Source organism: Epinephelus fuscoguttatus, linkage group LG11, assembly GCF_011397635.1.
Source record: "Epinephelus fuscoguttatus linkage group LG11, E.fuscoguttatus.final_Chr_v1".
NCBI lineage: Eukaryota > Metazoa > Chordata > Actinopteri > Perciformes > Serranidae > Epinephelus > Epinephelus fuscoguttatus.
In genome coordinates, this window is record NC_064762.1 from 6,457,121 (window position 1) to 6,476,571 (window position 19,451).

The following is a 19,451-nucleotide window of genomic DNA, read 5'->3' on the forward strand; positions in this document are numbered from 1 at the left end:
ATCACACACACACACACACATGCACATACATGAGGGACAACACACACAGTCCTCTGTCTTTGTTTGCACAAGGAAATATTATATTGTAAGCACTGTAACTGCTTTCCTTTAAAAAAAAATGTGTAAAGAAAACACTCACACACACACGTATGTTCACAACTGCCTTAATAAACAACACCAAATCAGTTAAATTAGTAAGATACTGATTACATATTAACATTGTGACATGAATAGATATATTTTATTTGGCTCAAAAAGGTCACAGAACATGTTAATGTCCTTGGCCAAAGGGCGTGCTGCTGATATAGCGCGTGTTTGCAAAGAAAAGCTTTTCGGTCAAGTTCAGGGTTGGCTGTTGCGTACCTGACCCGGTCTAAAGAGCAGAAGCAGGTGCATAGGGGGTTTTTAAGTGCGAAGGGTCACACAGCCCTTTATATACACATCTCTCTTCCCGCCCGCCTTCCCTCCTTCCCGCTATGTACAGAGTCGTCATGTGCAGTTATGTCTGTGTCACACAAGGGAAGATGTACTTCAGCTCGACGTCCAAACAGCTGCATCAAGTAAACGTCTGTCAAACCAGACTCAGAATATGTAGATCAGTCCGTCATCCATCATCCTCCCACAGCTTTAACCTCGTCAGTCCATAACTGTCACTGGGATATCTCCCACGGTCTCTCATGGCCGTGATGTCATCGTGTTAATATGTGACAGGCTCCTGGTGTTGTGTGTAAAAGTTGTGTTTAAAGTCTGAGTGGTGAAAGGCCCTGCCTGTAGTGCATGTAACTGGATGGACTTTAGCTGTTTGTTATTCCAAAGACTTGATGGAGAACACCACCAGGCATGACACAGAGTCTAATCGACAAAAGGAGTTTAGTCAATGTATCCCATAAAAACAAGTTTAAAAGTAGTGTTCAGTAACTCCATCCAGAGTAGGCAAGCTCACGGAGGCAATGTAAAATGCTGTGTGAGTCTAATAGTTACTGCTTCAGGGCTTCCTGCCAGGGACTGAAGTGCTTGCTTTGAGTGCCTGGGCCAGCCCAGTTTCTGCCCAATCCATTTTCAGTTCCAGTTCAGTCACTGGGTTACATCGTTTGGACTCTGTATCCAAAGCGGCAGGAAGTTTCTCCCTTTAGTGACCACCGCAGCTGCACATGCATGTCCTAGAGAACATAACTGAACGATACGAACTTGGTAAAAATATTTCCTTCAGTTAAAAGGAGCTTTGATGAGCTCTTTATGCTCACAGAGACGATGGCATCATCTGTCCCTCCTCTCTGTTTGTCCTGATGCTTGTTCAGCACATGGATGATTAATTCGTTCTGAAAAGCAACTTACACCCGTTCCAGGGTGTCATTTTGTTTTTCGTGAAATGTCCGGAGTCAAATTCAGCCCATGTGGGCAGTGACCTGTGAGGCCCCACCTCCCGACTGGCTACCTGCCAGTCCTAAAGTCCGGGAGTCAAACAAGAAGCCCTGCTGTCCTCCGCTGAGTACGCCCAGACTGTCCGTTAGAGTCCCACTGGGAGACGAGCCAAGGAAGGCACTCTGATGATTGGCAGTGGCAGCGGCGGCCATTTTATCAGGGCTGGCTGCGAGGCGTGGTGACGGAGGGAATGTGTAACCGTACAGGCTGTAGGGCGGTGTGTGGAGGCGAAGCCCAGCGTAGCCCTGCGGGGTGGGGTTGGATAGATAGCCAAGTTGAGAGGCAGGGAGGGGCAGGGAACAGAATCCTTCGCCTTCATACGCTGATGGACCTCTGGGAGGGGGGAACGGCTCTGGGGGGTTGCTGTAACGATGGAGCGGGTGTGTGGGTCGGCTGCAGGTGTAGTCAGGCGGGCTCAGAGGGCAGACCTGGAAAGGTGAGGAGCACGGGGACGTGGAGAGCAGATGAGATGTTGGTCCGATCCCACCGTGAGCTCCTGGGATTCCTAAAGAAACAGAAAAACAGAAAAGTGAAACCTAAATCTAAACAAATGAGTTGTTTTGTTCAAAAACTAGACAACTCGTGCAGTATCATCCAAGTCTCAGTTATACAGTCATATGTTCAGACAGCCTCTGATGGGGAACTTAACTAAAAGTGGAAGTTACCTGTGCTCTTTTCAAAGCCAAACGTCCTTGACAAAAGCTGTAATTTTACCACGCTGAAGGAGCAGGAGCTGCTGGCCTGAAGCTCAAATAATTTGTTTGTGTTATTGTGTGAATTTTATGAATCCAAACTAGCTTTTTAAAACACCAAAGTCACACAGCAACACAAACAAACACATGGAGGCAGAGGTAGACCAGCAGCTCTCAGGCTCAGTGAGGTAAAACTACTGTTTGAGTCGATGGAGTCACTGCACGAATTGTGTGAGGGTTTGTGAGTGGATGTTTTGATATAGTTTTGCAGTTGTTAAATGCGGCTGCCTGTGACTTTTCTCAGTTTTTGGATTCTTTGGCATGCGAGAAAAACAAAGTTTTCTTCACAAATTAAACGTTACACAGAACGAGTCTCATTTGGAAGGGTGGAGTATTCATGTAATGCTGCCTGACCTCCAGTGAGTTCTACACAGTGAGGTATAGGTCTACTGGTTTAACATTTTTGGAGTGCGCAGGTATTGGATCAGTCCTCTGTATTTACACATACCCTGGGTGCAGTTGTGCTAAATATTTAATCTGAATCAGAATGATCTGGATTTTAAAACCTCACGTTTTGCTTTCCTGGATCAACTACTTTTGTGCTGTTTTTTTTTTTTTTTTTTCCCAGAGCAACATTAGATTGGATCACCCTGATCCAGATAGGCCTGCAAACGTTTTGAGATGGTCAAATGGGTAACAGGTGCCCTAAATGTGACTGTACCATAATTTAGGCTACTGACTGATTAAAGAACGACCGGTAGAACAGCCAGCATCAGGGTGCTTTGTAGAGACAGGAAGCAGCATTGGGAATGCAATTGTTACAAACTACTTTTGACTTAGTCATTCTTATTAATATAAAACGATAAATGAAAGTTAAAATTAAGTAGTTTTTGTTTGATATTGACAGCTATTTGGGGGATTATTGTATGACAACAAAATCATTTTTTTTTGTCTTTACTGAAAAGCCTATTAGGTGGCCTGCAGTGTCTACTTTATCTTCCTTATCACTGTAGCTGTCATACATCTGTTTATATTTTGTACTTCATTTGTTTATGTTTGACCAGTTTAAATTTTTTTTATAGCATTTCGCTGCCTGAATCCAGCCTTCTGTGGCAATCAGGAAAATCCAGATTTTTTTTGCATCAAAGGTATCCCAACCCTATGAAAATGTTTTTGACAACACACGTTGAAGGTTTGATCCTGAAAAAAGTTAAAACTGGATTATATGATCAGATGACCCATTTTCAAGATCTGATCCAATCTGAAAACCAAAATTCGATCAGATTACTTCTGAACAACTGAGCACTGAGTTGAAATGTTGTTATCAGTCGTCCCTGAAAATGACCTTATTACATTAACCAGACAAGGACCTGTTGTGGCCGGCCAAATAACATCAGTGTGTTTGTCAGAAGTTGGGTGGAATGGGCTTCAACCCAATAACCAGAAAAAATGTTGGCATCGTACGTTTCTGCAAACCACAGATACGTTGCAATTGTACGTCCGTAGGTCTCTTTACATTTGAACGCTGTGATTATGATCAGGCACTAAAACAACTTGCTTATGGTTAGGAAACGATCATGTTTTGGCTTAAAATACTGGTTTTGGTGGCACAATTTCTCTGTAAAAAAAAAACAACTGTTTTTTGTTACACTATGACCGGTTCTAAAAACAGCAACGGGTTGCTGAAAAACACCCATGTTTGCCTGTTGGAAACACGACTAGTTTTGTTTTTTGTTGGTCTTGGTCTGCAGCTTGGCAGGTGTCTCGCCTTTGTCACACGCCATCCACCACCCTCCTACACCACCGGATGACAAAGTCGGCTCATATATAACATCACTTTAGAAACACTGATATGATGCCTATGAAACGTTTCCATGGATAACAGAAACATACAATGCCAACAACTTTCTCGTACAAAGACTGCCTCGTAAGCTGGATGTCGTGACTTATTCTCCGTCTCCAGAGAGCTCCTGTCAGTTGACTCTACCTTGCTTGGTGATGCCAGGAATGTCCTCAAATGTGAGCGTTCGCAGAGATGGACGCCAGAACGCATAAGACTCAACCAAGGCCTCCAGACCCATCCTGTAAAACACACACGAATACACACGTTAACACACACACACAACAACGTTACTTACAAATCATCAGAAAACCACTCAGAGCAGGAACCACTCGTCTCGCACTTTGTTTAGTCACCGATGCAGCTGCAACCGCCCTCTCCCAGCATGCCTCACATTACGCCAACCACCTGGCGGCCATCTTAGTCGCCCGTGGGGCCCTCTCTCTCTGTCTCCATGGAGACCACAGGTAATGAGGGGCATAAACGCCATGTTGCGATTGGCTGCTGCCAGCCGGGTGCTCGGAGGTAATTGCTTTCACACGGCTTTTACGGGCGAATCAGGACGAAGGAGCAGGAAGCCGCAGCAAGGATTTATGAGGTGGGACTCCCCTTCCCCCAATCTGCGTCTCCCTCCTCCTCTAGGTGGGGCAGAGGGTTGCTGTGGCGGGGTAATGCGAGTGCTCTGTTACCCCTCGTTAGCGTGAGGATAAAAGTCCTCCCCCCCGCGGGGTTGTAGCCACGGTGATAATTTAGACAAGCTGCCCGGAGCGGTTGTGTGTGCTCCAAAGCAGCCTATCAGAGCAGAAGTTTATTTAGCAAACTGCTTAACTCTTCCTGTAATATTTAAGGGGAGCTTTTTCTTTTCGGCCTTCCTGAGTTTAACTTTTATAGGGTCAGCTGTCAGGGTTATCCAGTTTGCTGTTCTCTACCTTCCTCCCTCTCAGATTTTCTGTCTCGCACGTTCCCTCTCCTCCTCTTTCTCCTGCTCTCCCCCTTCCTCTCCCCTCCTCTCTAATGATTTCTGTGAGGCCTCAGGGGAGTGGCTGTTTGGAGACTGCTGGAGTTTTACTGCCATGTTGTTTTAATGCTGTGTTTATATATGTTTAGAAATGTGTTTATACAGATTTTCTTCAGGACACTCTTGACTTTTATTATTTTGCTGTTGATGTTTATGTTCTCGAGGCCGACTGGAATCTGACGCTCCATTTAGGTTTGCAGCCGAGGTTAGATTTTTCCCTCTCGGAGCTTGTGCCTGTAACTGTGCAGTTGTGGGGATTAATGTGCCTTTAAAGTTAGCACATTTAAATGAAAATGCATCACCGTTTAACACGGTGAAATCATAATAATATGTGCCACGTCTGTTCAGTTGAGTCAATTTCTGTGCTGCCATTTAGGACAGATTTAATGGGGAGGCTGTTGCACGTTTTCCATTTGAAAAAAATAAATAAATACAAAGCTTTGCTCCCCATAAAATCAGACTGAAATAGCCGTGACAAAAACCACAACCAAGCCAGAATATAATGCAGTCATGCATCCCACATTACCCCTAATGCACTAGATAATGTGAAAATCTCTGTGGTTGAATTGAACTCACCGGTTTCTGCCAGAGTCTCTGAAGCCTTTGGCAAACGGGTTTCTGTCAATTTTCAGCCTTGTAATCTGAAAAGTAAAATAAGACTCTAATTATTTCCCCAAAAAAATCCAGTCCATGATAACACACACTGTGTAATGGAAGATGTTTTTTCCAGCCCAAATAATTTTCGTTGTCTGTAATAAGTCAGATCTATAAATAAGTACATTAATGTGATGGTTTCTGCCAAATGTGCTGTTTGTTCACATTAAATATATATCAGACTACATGCATGTGCTTGTTTTCTTGCACATATATGTGACTTTGTGCATGTGTGTGTGTGCGCACATGTCTGTGGGGCTGCCATAGGGCTGCCCAGGCTGTGGGTGGTGTTTAAGGCCCAGCTCTGTGACCCGCATCCAAAGGGACTTTTTATAGGCATCGCCACCATGTTCTGACTTCAGCCATCCTGCACTGTGGGCCGACCAACCCCGGCTAACATCCTACTTCAAAGCTTACATTGCAAAAATCCAGAAAAACCAGTAGCTTTGAAATTTGGTGGGAAAATTCAGAAATTATGAGACGCTCAAGCAACATAGAAAACTACTCCAAAAATCAGCTAGAGTGAGAAACAAGGTTATTTTTTAACAATCAATCCAATAAACATTTCCTTGGTAGAAGTGGTAAAACACTTCCAGGCAAAACTGCGGGAACTTTCTCACACTCTCGATCTCTGTTTTGCAAAACACACACACTCACACACTCACAAAAGAATCTGCCTTTAAAATGCTGCCCTGACCAGCGTGCAAAACAAAATTTTTACAATTCAGAAATTGTTTTTTATTTAACTTTTCTTATCATCCGTTCTGTTTGAAACTCGTAGCTGAAGCTGCTCCATTAAGACCTGCATACGTTTATTTTAAACCCTTATCAGTCATCACTAGTTAGTCACTATAAACGGTACGGAACTACAAAACAAACTGTAACAGGCGCTCTGCTGGCGGCTCCACTCAGAGCAGCACTGCTGGGTTTCTTGGCCACGTTGGCCGTTTCAGCGGCTTTGGATTTAGGAGGAAATGTGTTGGTGTGGAGCTCAGCTGTGTTACCTGTTGATTCTGATACGCTGTGACGGTGGTGAACACAGTCTCGGGGAAGGCGAAGGTGCGGGTGCCCTCCCCAGCAGGGATGGCTCTCACTGGGGATAACTCCTCTCCACACTCCTTACGGATCACATGGACCCGCGGCTGGTACTTGTGCATGGAGTGCAGAATGATCTGAGCAGGGAGGGGGAAAATCTGTCAGGCTTAAATTACACAACAGTGATTTAAACTTATTTATTCACAGCTATAAAATAGCACGTGTTAATAAATGCACCTGCACACACAGAAACATCCACAGTTTTTCATATGAGAGACCGCAAACTTAGACGGGGAGTTATGGAGCTGGCAACAATGTAAGGCCGAAGCCATGGAGTCAACACTGGGAGGGGGACCAGATCTGCCAGGAGGTCTGCCCCCGCCCCTCAAAGACCTGCAGTACATAATACTAGAATCGTAATAATAACTTTGTTTATGATCAGGATCACACTTCCTATTGATTATTTTCGACAGCAATGCATATCATAGCAGTGGGTTTTTTGGTAATTTATTTAATCAACATATTGAGGAACACTGTGAGAAGATTTTAAATCTGAGGAGATGTGTCCCCCTCAATATATTTTATAATTACTGCCCTGCAGCAGTGTCAAAATTGTGATTTTTTTTTCTACATTTTTAATATTTGTCATATTTCTTGTTATTACTGCAGAAAAATTCAGTTGCAGGCTTTTTTGTCTCATAAAATTTGACTTTTAAATTCTTACATTTACAACTGTTTCAAATAATACAAAAAGAGTAGTGTAATTATCACAAAAAAAATATATAAATATATTTATTTATTTTGTATTTATTTATTTAACAGGGACAGTGCAGCTACTTAGCTGCACCAGAGTTAGCTACAAGCTAGTTTTCATCTGTAGTCACTGGGCAGGAAACAGAATAATTTCTCTGCTAAAAGACACGATTATATATGTATATATATTTATATAAAATCAATTAGAAAATAGAACATATTCATGACACAACGGCTTCAACAATTAAACTAAAACACTGAGATACAACAAGATTTCATAACGTTAGATCAAGTGTTTGAGTTGTATATTAAATATTGTTATCATAACGTTAAAGAGGCTTTAATTGTAAATAATAATATATACATTTTATGGTGATACAATGACACTTTACATAAGTTAAAAAGGTACAAATACAAAAATATACCCACGCCTATCACAGACATATAATAGCATTATATATTATTTTCCAGACAGTCTTGGTTGTGTCACTCACATGTCCCTGATCGTCCAGTTCGTTGTTGGTCAGTTTGAGTTTGTCGAAGCTGACCACCTGACGCATCCACGTCTCTCCTGAGGCCGGAGAGTCCGGGTGGATGTACACTCTGGGCGGCACAGGCGAGTCCGCGTTCCCCGCCACCATCCACTTGGAGCTGTGGTACACGTACCTACACACACACACACACACACACACACACACGCACACACACGCACACGCAGAGGGAGGTAAATGAACACAATGTCCCCAAGTTTGTTTCTTTTTTCATCAAACAAAAAAAAAAAAAAACACCACAAAAAAGATTTTGTCAGCAGCGATCAATAATAATCACAAGCAGAGACCTTTATTAAAAAGTCGGAAAAGAGCGAGGATTGAATATCAGTGACGGGAATAACAGGACTCTGTAATTTAACTGTCCTGCAGATTTCATATTTGAGCCACTTATATCCTAAAATTATAACTTTATTTATATCGCACATTTAAACACAGAAAAAAACACACGTTGTTTTAATAAACATAAACTTATTTTTCTTGTGTGCAACATTTAATATAAAGAAGTTGAACAAAACCAAATCAACTGTCTTTGATTTTACAGCAGGCCTGAAGCTGATTTGTCCTATTTTCAGTACATGCAATTAAATGTGTCACAGCTTAAAGCTGAGGCTTAAAGTCTCGCAGCCTTCAGCCAGAGCCCAGACTAATTAGTTCCTCATCTGGCTCAAGGTGCGTTCATCACCTGCTGTTCAGCGTTTGGTTGAGTGCAGAGCTGCAGACTCTGTGCGGCGCGCTGTCGCCTGCAGCTCTGCACTGAGACGCGCATGTGAGCGCCACATTTCCTCCGCAGGTCGCCTCCCTGGCTCTGTGCGCTATCTTGTCAGCCTGGCCCAATAACAGGTCCTCTGTGTCACTCGTCACTCCGCCGCGCCGCTAAAAATGTGTTCACATATAAACGGCTGCTGGACGTTGGAAATGACAGAGCTGCAGTGTATAGCATGCAAAGACTTGGCTGCGTTTGACGCCGTTGCAGTAACACGCTGTTTTCTTCTGCGTTATAACGGCATTTGTCGGTTTGACCCGTGAGGGTGGAGAGGTTAGGCATCCAAAAGGCCTTTTTCCAAAAGGGACGGCAAAACCGCCGTGACAGCAGCCCGCTGCCAAGCGCCATTTGTGGAGACAGAGCTGGGGTTGCACAATTGAAAAATCTTGGGTTGTCCCAGGATCAGTGTGTATGGAGTCTAAATTAAGAATACATGCTAACGACAATTACTGTAATGTTCCGGTGCTATAGGACATGCATGTGAGGTCATAGGCCTCCTCTGTACCTCTCTTATATTTACACTCACTCTGATATTTATATTTTATTCAGACTTGTCTCAGATGCCATTTTTAAATGTATAAAAGCATCATAACATCTTCTAACACTGGCAGGCATTGTGGAGTGTGTGTGTGTGTGTGCGCAAATGCGCGTCTTACCTGTACCGTTTGTTGTCCACGGGGATTATATCCATGGCAATGTAATACTGCTGATGTGGGTCCAGGCCCGTAATTTTCACGCGCATAGCGGGGAACATCCGCCTGACAGGAAAACCAAATAAATCATCAGCATTGGAGATTTCCGATCAGCTTCAGGCGACATGGATTTACAACACACACTCATTATTACTCGAGTTTGATATAAAAATAAAGCTGGAACAGAGGAGGCTGTTAAACTGTCGTCCTGTTAGATCTGTGAGAAATAATCAGCTCTGTCAAATCAGCTGATTAATCTGCGTTAGTGGCTTATTTTAATAGATTATTTGTCAGTGTTTTAATGACTCTTATTTTATTATTTACTGTTTTATATTTTAATTGCCTCCTTCTTTTACAAAGCTGATTTTGAGAATTACGCACAAGAATCCCAGTGTATCTGCGCTTCCCTGCGCATGTGCAAATTGCAATAAATTGAACAAATATATTAAATATTTGTCTGCATGCTTTTATTATAAGCTCCTTTCCCCCAGTGTAGCACAACTCTTTCTTCAGCAGTCTCTTTCCCCCGAGCATCAGGCTCTCACCGTCCAGCCTTGGTAATGATCATTTCCGTGCCAATCTCGTGGAACCGTTTCCACAGGTCTGATCCCTGCAGGTCCACCCGGGTCTCCTCTCCGCTGCCGGTTACCGGCGCCGTGCACACAGCTGCAGGCTGCGGGCTCTCCAGCAGCGCGTCCTCGCTCTCTGCTGCACCGGAGAGACGTGACATTTAACACATATTAACACCAACAGAGGCCCAAACGTTCACATGTGCAGGATGTTATTACGCGTCTTGTGACTCAGAAAAAAACAGAATACATTTTAAATGCACACACACGGCTATAACGTTAGATAGAACACATTTTGCATTGACATACAGCCCTTATGAGTATGACTTATTATCGGGTATATTAATGCACATATACATCATTTAAATGGTCTCATTGCAGTGAGTGTAGCAATGATAAAAAACAACTTTCAGCAGCCCACGAAAAAGTCACAAATGTTCCCACACACTGCAACTTATTTATACTGCAAGGATATTAAAATGCTTTAAAGCAGCCTCATGATTTTGTCAGACTATTTCACTTTTATGTCTTCAAACTAAAGTCACCCTGCTCATTACTGAATATATGGTATATTATGATACAGTAGAAAAATGGCAACTTTACTGTACACTCATAACTGAATTCCACTTCCAGTCCCAGTAGGAAGTGTAATGGTTTTCATGATGGAGCACTTGGGTTGGAGGATATGTTGAGAGGACACCCTAATAGTGGTGTTTATGTGTCTCACCGCTGTTGTTATTTGCGCTGTTCCACACAGGCCTCGCCAGGTGGTGGGAATTTATGGACACTAGACGTGGGCCTAACGAACACAAAGACGAGCCCACTCAGCCAAGTGCCTTTTTTAAAACGTGCAGCAGATTTAAATCCTAATTTGTCAGGGCCGCTCGGGTTTGTGCCTCTTTCTCTGCTGCAGAGCTCTTCGCATCCTTTTCCGTGGCACTTTCCTGCCTTTATACGCTGCTAATTGGCGTGTTTATGATTGCAACACAACTCATAAAGCGCCTCACATTAGTCACACTCACACCACTCATATTTACTAGACCAGGGGCCACGATATGATATCACATTTCCACTGTGTGGCTCAGTGACCGGAGGATAGCATTGTTTTACTTTTGTGCGTCTTATTATTTAATTTTCCTCAGCGATAGAGAAGAGAAGAGAGCATGCGTGATCCTGATGGAGAAAACAGTGCTGATTTTTATTAAAAAGGAAAATCAGAGCAAGTTTAAATCGTTTTCTTGAAAATTAATATTAGTAAAATGCACGTAGCCTTTTAAATAATTAGCCGAATAATAGTAGAAAGATGTGACAGCGATTACAGTCTACAGTGAGAAATTATAATTGTATGTAACATGGGATTTATTTTAGATTTATTTCAAAATAATAGGTAGGACTAATATGGTGATGCTGCCATATAAAGAGCCTGTCCTTATTTATAATTTATTATATAATTTTATTATTATTATTATTATTATTATCATCATTATTATGTTTTTGTTGTTGTTATTTACTTACGGGATCCGTCACTGGCGCACTCCGCCTCGCTGCCCCGGTCGCTGGTGCACGCTCTGTCGGCTCGCGGCCCCGGGCTCCCGGTCAGATCAGACACATCAGTCCCGTCCTCGTACCCGGGGGACACCGCATCCTGCCCGGCCGTCCTGCGTCTCTTCTCCGCTCCGATCAGCGCCTCCACGGAGAACGCGTGCGCCTTTACGCTCAGCGCGCACGGGGACCGCCGCTTCTCTGCCATTTCCCTCGGTCTCGGGACCAGAGGCACGAGAGGGAGGAGACGGCGTCACGAGCTTTGCAGGGAGCGAGAAAAGTTCACAACACGGACAGTTGGTGAAAAGAAAACACGGGGGGAATCCACAGTGACAGTCCGGTGCCTTTTATGCGGCGTGTTGTCCGCCTCTGGAGCCGGACAGCGGAGGACACAGAGGGAACCGGGACGAGCTGTAGTAACGTCTCCGTTATCCGTGAGAGCCGTGCGGACTTTAGGAGAGCGTCAACAACCGGAGCTTAGAGCAGAGCCGGAGCGGGGGACCTGTCAGTCACAGCGCACAGCAACCAATCACGAGTGATCACAGCCCCCCGGAACTCTCCCGTGGTCCCGCCCGCTGTGGGGGCCGCTCGTGCCGCCTTATGGGGTAAAAGTGGAGCTGGTGAATGAATCATGTCTGCAGGGTGAAGGAGCGCGAGGAGCGTCTCTCTGGGGGCATCGCGCGCATTTTCACACACCGGCACGACATGCTTTGCATATCTGACCATTAGTACCTCTGGACGGTGGCCGCGTGGCCTCAAACCTGCAGATAAACTACTCCTACAGCAAATTTGTGCACGTGTGAGAGTCATTGTGGCATTATCTTCTGCTGGTCCCCTATATGTAATCATGGCCCATGAAAATATTTGTTCAAATTTAGTTTATTTTTTTCTTTTTAATACACCTTGAACAAAAAATATAATTTCAGAAACAGCAGCAGTCTTATCAGCTCTCCAGACCTTGTCACCGAGCATGCTCCGTGTTTCCAACTGCAGAAACATTCCCACACAACCAAAACTTCACTTCATAAAATTATTATAACAAGCTGTATGTAATAAACAAAACAAACAACAAACAAACGTCATGCACTTTGGCAAAACCTGACAAATCCCAGCCCTTGTTTCTCTCTGACATCACAAATGTTGTACTGAAAAAATGAACCATGGCTGAGAGGAAATGAAGCTGCAGCACAACCTATAGCTGTTAATCACAAGCACTGCCGGGCCTCTGCGGCCCTGTAACGACTGCTGGCTCAGCCTGCACATATACATAAATACATTAAAGATTTATCTTCAGGTTAAAGATGTCGATTTAATGATAATTAATTATTATGGGCTTAAAGATGCTGTTTATTATTTTGGTTTGGAAATGTGAGTGAAATATTCTTGCGTCAGTGAATAAAATAAATGAACAGATTTCAGGTCGTGACGCAGATTCAGGATAATAAAGGTGATTAAATATAAAACCAGCTGAGACACGAGGTGGATTCTCGCACGTAAATGAGCGTGTGGTCGCGCGGGGAAAGCGCATTGGTGCGGGCGCGCGTGCAGGCGTTAACATATGGATGGGGAGAACCTGGCTGTAAATAAACAAGGCGGTGAGGCCGTGCGTGTGTGCGCAGGCGGGTTTCTGAAAGTGATTTCTTGATGTTAGATTGCAGTGAGCACAACCTGACGGCAGAACAGTTCAATATACAATATTTCACATATTAATGAAGCAGCCACTGCATTAATCTGCTAATATGTTGCCTAGCAACGTCTCTTTTTTAGTTATTTATTAAAGTATTGACATAATAATTCTTTCTGATTATATGAAACGCCATTAGTGACATGAGGGTTTCATTAGGCCTTCTCTGCTTCAGTGATGTTTCCTCCCAAACTCTCCGCAGGCTCGAGGCCTCTCGTGGCTTGTTGCTTAAATAAACAAGCCGTCGCCATCGTTTATTGGCATAAATTCAGTGTAAATGATTGGACGTCAAGAGGAAGGTTCCGTGCCCATATCCGCGCGAGTTATCAGATCTAAAGCCTCGCGTGTTTCGCTCCCCGCGGGACACTGAGGAATGTGACGTGTCTTAATGACGCCGTGAGAATTAAATCTAATGTTGGTTACAGTTTGGATTCAACTCGAGCTGCAGGACTTCTCCTGAAACACACTGTTAACTTTTAGAAATGTTTCTCATAAACAGCAATAACCAGGAGGATGATTTAGTAACAGCACCACGTTAATTATGTTTCCTCTGAATTATATTTGAGCGAATTCGGATTCACAATCAGCCGAAAACTTGGCGTGAATTAAAAAATGTTTTAGCTTAATAGCTTGTTTTTATTTTAACATATTGAAATATGACAAAAGTTTAAACTGGCGTTGCAGGAAATTAATGTACTGACCATCGTAAATAAAATAAAGATAAATAAATCAGGGACGGTCGTCATGTTCCTATTTTATCATGGTGGAAAAATAAAACTTTGACTTTAATTGTGGCGCTTTAAAAAGACAAAATAAATAAATAAATAAATAATTTAAAGCCGAAAAAAATATCAGATAAATAAATATATAATCAAATAATAAAATAAAAACAGATAATTATTAAATAATTATAATAATAATAATTCTGCGTATTTCAAAATGTATTATTGATATTTAATAATACAATAATTATATCACATTTCATTTACATTAAGCTCTCGTGGCCTTTAACAGTTTGGATAAATGGCTCGTGCACCAGAAGGACTCCGGGCCTCATTAATCGCATTACTGTTTCATTATAATTAGGCCGACACACAGTTGGCTTCATCCAGTCACCACCGAGAAACACAGTTTCGTTGCAGCGATATCTCGTGTAGCTCTGCAGATAATGGTACATGCGTTTTTGTAATAAAATAATGCTACTATTTTTTCGTTTAGTTATGTATTACGTTAGCAGGTGCTGTGGTCCCATAATGTGATTCCAGTGATCCTTTAATACCTCATGATATAATAGGTCAAATAATTTCAGAGTGATAATAAAAAGATTTTAACGTAACACAACGGGGATAAAGCAATAAACAAAAGCACTGAAGTAATAAAACTTTAAAAACTTGACCACAGGTGTGACTTCACATATAAAACAAATAGGTGGTATAATATCTAGAAACAGTCACTTCTATAGCTCTGTCTGTGGCCAAGATGACCGGAAGTGGCGGTGGGACTGTAGAATAAGCTCCATCTCGGCCTGTAGAAATACATAAGCTGATTTTTTTTCATTGTGTCCGTGCAGGCGTCGATCCACAGTCTCTGTCTGGCTCTAAACACAGTGGGAACCCTCTGTTGCAGACCCTCTGTGTTGTATCCAGGCTCTGTGCATCCTCTGTGAGAAACGGTTTGCACATTAACTGGAAGAAAATCTTTGGCCTTTAATGCACGTTTAATTTCTTAGGTATTTGAACGCATGCTGTTTATTTCTTGCAGACTGTGTGTGTGTGTGTTAGACCCTGTCAGTTCTGTTGAGTGTCTCAATTTGTCAGCACCGGAACTTGGTTGGAAAAAAGTCTGTAAGCTCAGTATTTACCTGCAGACTTTTATCCGTGTGTGGAAAATTTCAAATAGGTTATTTTTAGTTAAAGAAGTGTAAATCAAAGGGTGACCACGACAGACTGCTGCTGTGCTGATGTAATTGGCTCGGCCTGCTGCTTTAATTTATTACTGCGGAGCCTTAAACCGCCATTTTGTGCCACACTGAAAAATAAGCATGTTACTAAATAATTTATTAATTAATTAATAAGGATTTACTTTGAGCAGATAACATTTCAGTTGATAAAAAAGGCTTAATAATATTTATTGAGTCCACAGTAATACACATAATTTCAGCAGCATTTGTTTGCAAATTGGCCCAAATGACAGGCTCACGTGCAGGTGCGCGTGTACCTGGTGCTTTCTAACAGCTCCGGGTGTCATTCAGCCAATCAGAGCGCGTCACCGTTTCACCAAGTGTCGCGTTAAAGCTCCAGTTTGTCGCCGTGACCGTGGGCGGAACCCACTGAACTCTCAATAGGCTGTTTATTAAAAACCTTTGACATAATTACCTGCGAGCTTTGAAGGGACGCCGGGCAGGGTGCGCGCGTGTAGCAGGGGAGTCTGGGTAATACATTGTTAACAGTTATTTAGCGCGTGCTAATGGGCACGTGGAGCACTGCCAGGGCTTTTATGGCGGAAGTGGCATGAGCGGCGGGGAGAAGGTGTGTGTGTGTGTGTGTGTGTGTGTGTGTGTGTGTGTGTGTGTGTGTGTTCGAGGTTGGCCGTCACACTTTTTACTTTGATTTTAATCCCTCAAAAGCTATCATTACGCATAGGTGTGTATTTTTTGGGGGGGTGGAGGGTGGGGAGACACAGGGGACACATCCCCATCAACATATTTAGAACATGTGCATTTGTCCCCCCAACAAAAACAGGAAGAGGACTTTTATTTTGACAACATTAGAGACATTTACATCATAAGCTGATGCAGAAAAGGCACAAATCAGTGTATGAAAATTTACCAGACGGCAGGAAAGCTGTTGGTGTCTCAGATTTTTCTGGCAGAAACCTCGGAAAGACACTTTTATTTAAAGAACTCATATTTATTTAAAAAATGGTGCCATTTGCTATAGATGCCCTCAAAAAGTCAAACCCATCTCTGTCAGTATATCAAAATTATATACTCATTCTACATAAACAAAAAAAAAAAAGTTGGGTAAAGAGTATGTTGATGTTGACATCCGGTGTCAGGTCTCTTAAATCATGTGCAAGACGATGCCATATTGCTGTTTCGGGCATGTATGTATATAGATTGCACTGGGGCCCCATGGAGAGAGCGGGCCCTTGCAAGATATTCAGATTACCACCTTGGAAATAAACCTGCGTTCAAAGATAAATTATTAAAAACAGTGCCATGTGCTATATATGTCCTCAGATAATCAAATCTAAAACAGAATTATATGCTTTTTCTATATAAGCTGTAAAATCCATAAATAAACTATAAAAACTGTTTAATTAAATGATTCATTTCTTTGATATTCTCTCAGATATACAGTGATGATTGCTGGGTAATATGTATGTTGATGTCAGTCACAATACACCAGGGCCTGTCCTAATAATGTGCACTGGGACTCATCGTAACTACCTTACACCACTTCCTCCTAGTGTGCTTTTATTTTTGTACAGCAATATAAAGAACAACACGAAGAACAACATGACAACCAACCTTGAAGAGAACAAGCATCCCAAACTGGGATTTCATTCGCCAGTGTCTCAGCTAGCAAACACACGTTGTAGCCTAGCTAAGAAAAAGAAAACTATTTAGCTGTGTCTTCATCCTTTTTAACAGTAATAATTGTTGTGCTTTTGTTTGTTGTTTGGAGTCTCTGCGGTTCCTTTGCATCTTCTTGGTCATTTTGACTCTCTTTCTGGTCACTATGTGTTCATTTGAGTGATATATTGCAGGTGAAGGCCAGTGGCCCCTGAAACTTTGGGCCCCTCAGGCCCGTTCAGTAATCCATCCATGCTCCTGGTTCTCTTGTCTCAAAAGCATTGGTTTTCAAATAGGTTTTGGTTATAGATATCTAAATAAGGTCTGTGGGTGAGCTTAGGAGACTTTTACATTTGTTCTGTAACACCAGTAAATACCTCACTCGTAAATTTTGAAACCTTTAAGTGTCCGACAAAAGACAAGAACATCATCGTGTTGAGCAAAGCTTTACAGCCTTGTTGTGGTGGTGATGTTAACTCATGCCACCAGTTTATTTATAGCCTAATGTTAGCTTTTTACGTTTGAGGATTGTCAAGATTATCTTGCCTAACAAAATGTAAGTATCATAAACGTCTGTCTGAGCTTATTTTCAGCAATAATCCAAAATCCAATGGAAAAATCTCATTGGCTGTTTGGTCAGCCTACAAAAAAACATCATGCCTGCAGCACTAAGTGTCCTTCACATAGATTTATATTGATGTCTAGTGTTATGCTGGCTTATTTGCATTAATTTAGCTTGGCTCGTTATTAGCTGCTAACTAGCATCTAGCAATCCGAACCACTCTGCTGAAGGAAGGACAGCAAGGAGTTCAGGTGCCGTTTACCAACAATGGCTTTATTGCAGTCTTCAATCAACATGGCCCTCTCATAAGGTCGAACAGCAGCCCTGAGCTTATCTAGACACTTGATTCTGCTGCATGGGTCTTCACCATGACACCCCCCGAGAAAGATCTGCTCCCCTCCACAAACAGTGAAGCACACTTTCTCCCGCTCATGAGTTCCCACTCAGCTTGTAGACTTAACATTGTGCTGACGTCACAGATTTTAAAATGCTTTTCTCAGCTCAAGGAAAGTTTCACAATTATAAACCTCTATGAATAAAAAAATCGTAATAGAAAGAGTCATAGCTGATCTTGTCTGCAGTTTGAGGTCCGGTCAATAGTTTAACAGACGTCTCTTTTATACTGGTGGTTTATAGGGAAAATGCTTTTTGGGCTGCAGGAATTTTATTTATTTATTTATTTTTTGTGCCAGTGGCCACTGGGAAAAATTAGCTGCAAGGCTGAGCGGTGTTCCTGGGGGCCTGGTCTTGCTCCTGAAATGACCCTACAGGTGATCTCTAACCCCAATTTTGAAAATTTCAGTGCCAAAATTTTTTAACAGCGCCCTCTAGGGAGCAAGATCTAATGAATGTGACCACCTACCCCGCTCTCCCCTACTGTGGCGATAAAGTGCGTTTCAGAAGTGACACCTCTCCACAGGTTTGTAAGGTGATCTTTCCCGAGGAGACGATAGTTTAGTGCTACAGTTAATCTGCAGCGAGAGTCAAACAGCAGACCGACATAAGGTGATATATGCAGAGAGAAATGCAGCATCTAGCTTCAGCCATCTGCCTCCCTGCAGGTTCAGGGGTCCCCTGTCACCCTAGGGGGCCAAATCCCAGACAAGAACTGCCGGATCCCCCGTATGGCTCCACTGGGAAAGTCATAACTTTAACTCCATGTCTATTTGCAGTTGTGCCAACACTGCAAAGCAAACGGCCAGGGCCCCTGTGAGCATATCCTGCTTATGCTGGCCCGGAGTCGCTCGTCATCCAAGTGAAGTGACCCCTGCTCTCTTTCATAAAGTTAACCTTCCATTGAAAACGTGGTATTTACTGACGCGCTTGATAGGAATTGATGGATCTATGACATTTATTGAATATTTTTACGAGCCGGTTCTGGTCGTGACGCCGTTTATTCAGGCCTCCGTGCGCCTCGGATGTTATTCAAGTTGAACTCCTGCTCTGGCTGCAAACGCTTGTCTCATGCACACACGCACACACAGACAGATAGACAGGGAGAGACACAGATGACTCAACCTCTCTAAAACTCTGAGTTACAGTGTGAAGCTGCTGGACTGGCGTTAAATTCATCCTCGTATTCGCAGATCAAAAATGCATGGCTGAGCAAAGCCAGGTCTGTCACTACACAGCCTGTCACATCATTATTTTAACGAGATCAAACTGAGATACAATTAAACTCTTTCACTGTCTATAAATACTTTTTATCAGTGCGAAGATGAAGTCAGGGTTTAACAGAATATCTTTATATCCATGACACGCAAATCAGTGTTTAGAACTAGGGAGCAGTGAGTCAAATTGCAAATTCAGATTGCCAACTCGGAACTACACCTGTGTTCAAAGAAACGTTAGCCCTTTGCATGTTCTTCCCGTGTCAGCGTGGGTTTCCTCCAGGTGCTCCAGCTTCCTCCCACAGTCCAAAGACATGCAGGTTAACTGGTGACTCTAAATTGTCCGTAGGTGTGAATGTGAGTGTGAATGGTTGTCTGTCTCTATGTGTCAGCCCTGTGATAGTCTGGTGACCTGTCCAGGGTGAACCCTGCCTCTCACCCAGTGTCAGCTGGGATAGGCAGATATCAAAAGGTATTTCTCCCCATT

The 19,451-nt window shown here is 42.9% G+C and overlaps 2 protein-coding genes across 3 annotated transcripts in view; both read right to left on the reverse strand.

Annotated features, from left to right (window-relative positions):
- Positions 1-19,451, reverse strand: part of agbl5 (AGBL carboxypeptidase 5) — a 370,120-nt gene that overhangs the window by 196,012 nt on the left and 154,657 nt on the right. The window lies entirely within an intron of this gene.
- tbx18 (T-box transcription factor 18) lies at positions 90-11,990 on the reverse strand. Of its 2 annotated transcripts, none has more exons than XM_049590141.1 (8): positions 11,505-11,990; positions 9,966-10,125; positions 9,385-9,486; positions 7,909-8,080; positions 6,631-6,798; positions 5,549-5,613; positions 4,102-4,196; positions 90-1,927 (listed from the first exon to the last, which is right to left on the reverse strand). In XM_049590141.1, exons 1-8 carry the CDS (start codon positions 11,737-11,739, stop codon positions 1,386-1,388), a joined length of 1,539 nt encoding a protein of 512 aa, XP_049446098.1. In that variant the 5' UTR covers positions 11,740-11,990; the 3' UTR covers positions 90-1,385. The 2 variants fall into 2 exon arrangements, with proteins under 2 accessions (XP_049446098.1, XP_049446097.1); XM_049590140.1 differs by having other exon boundaries at positions 91-1,927; positions 9,966-10,128.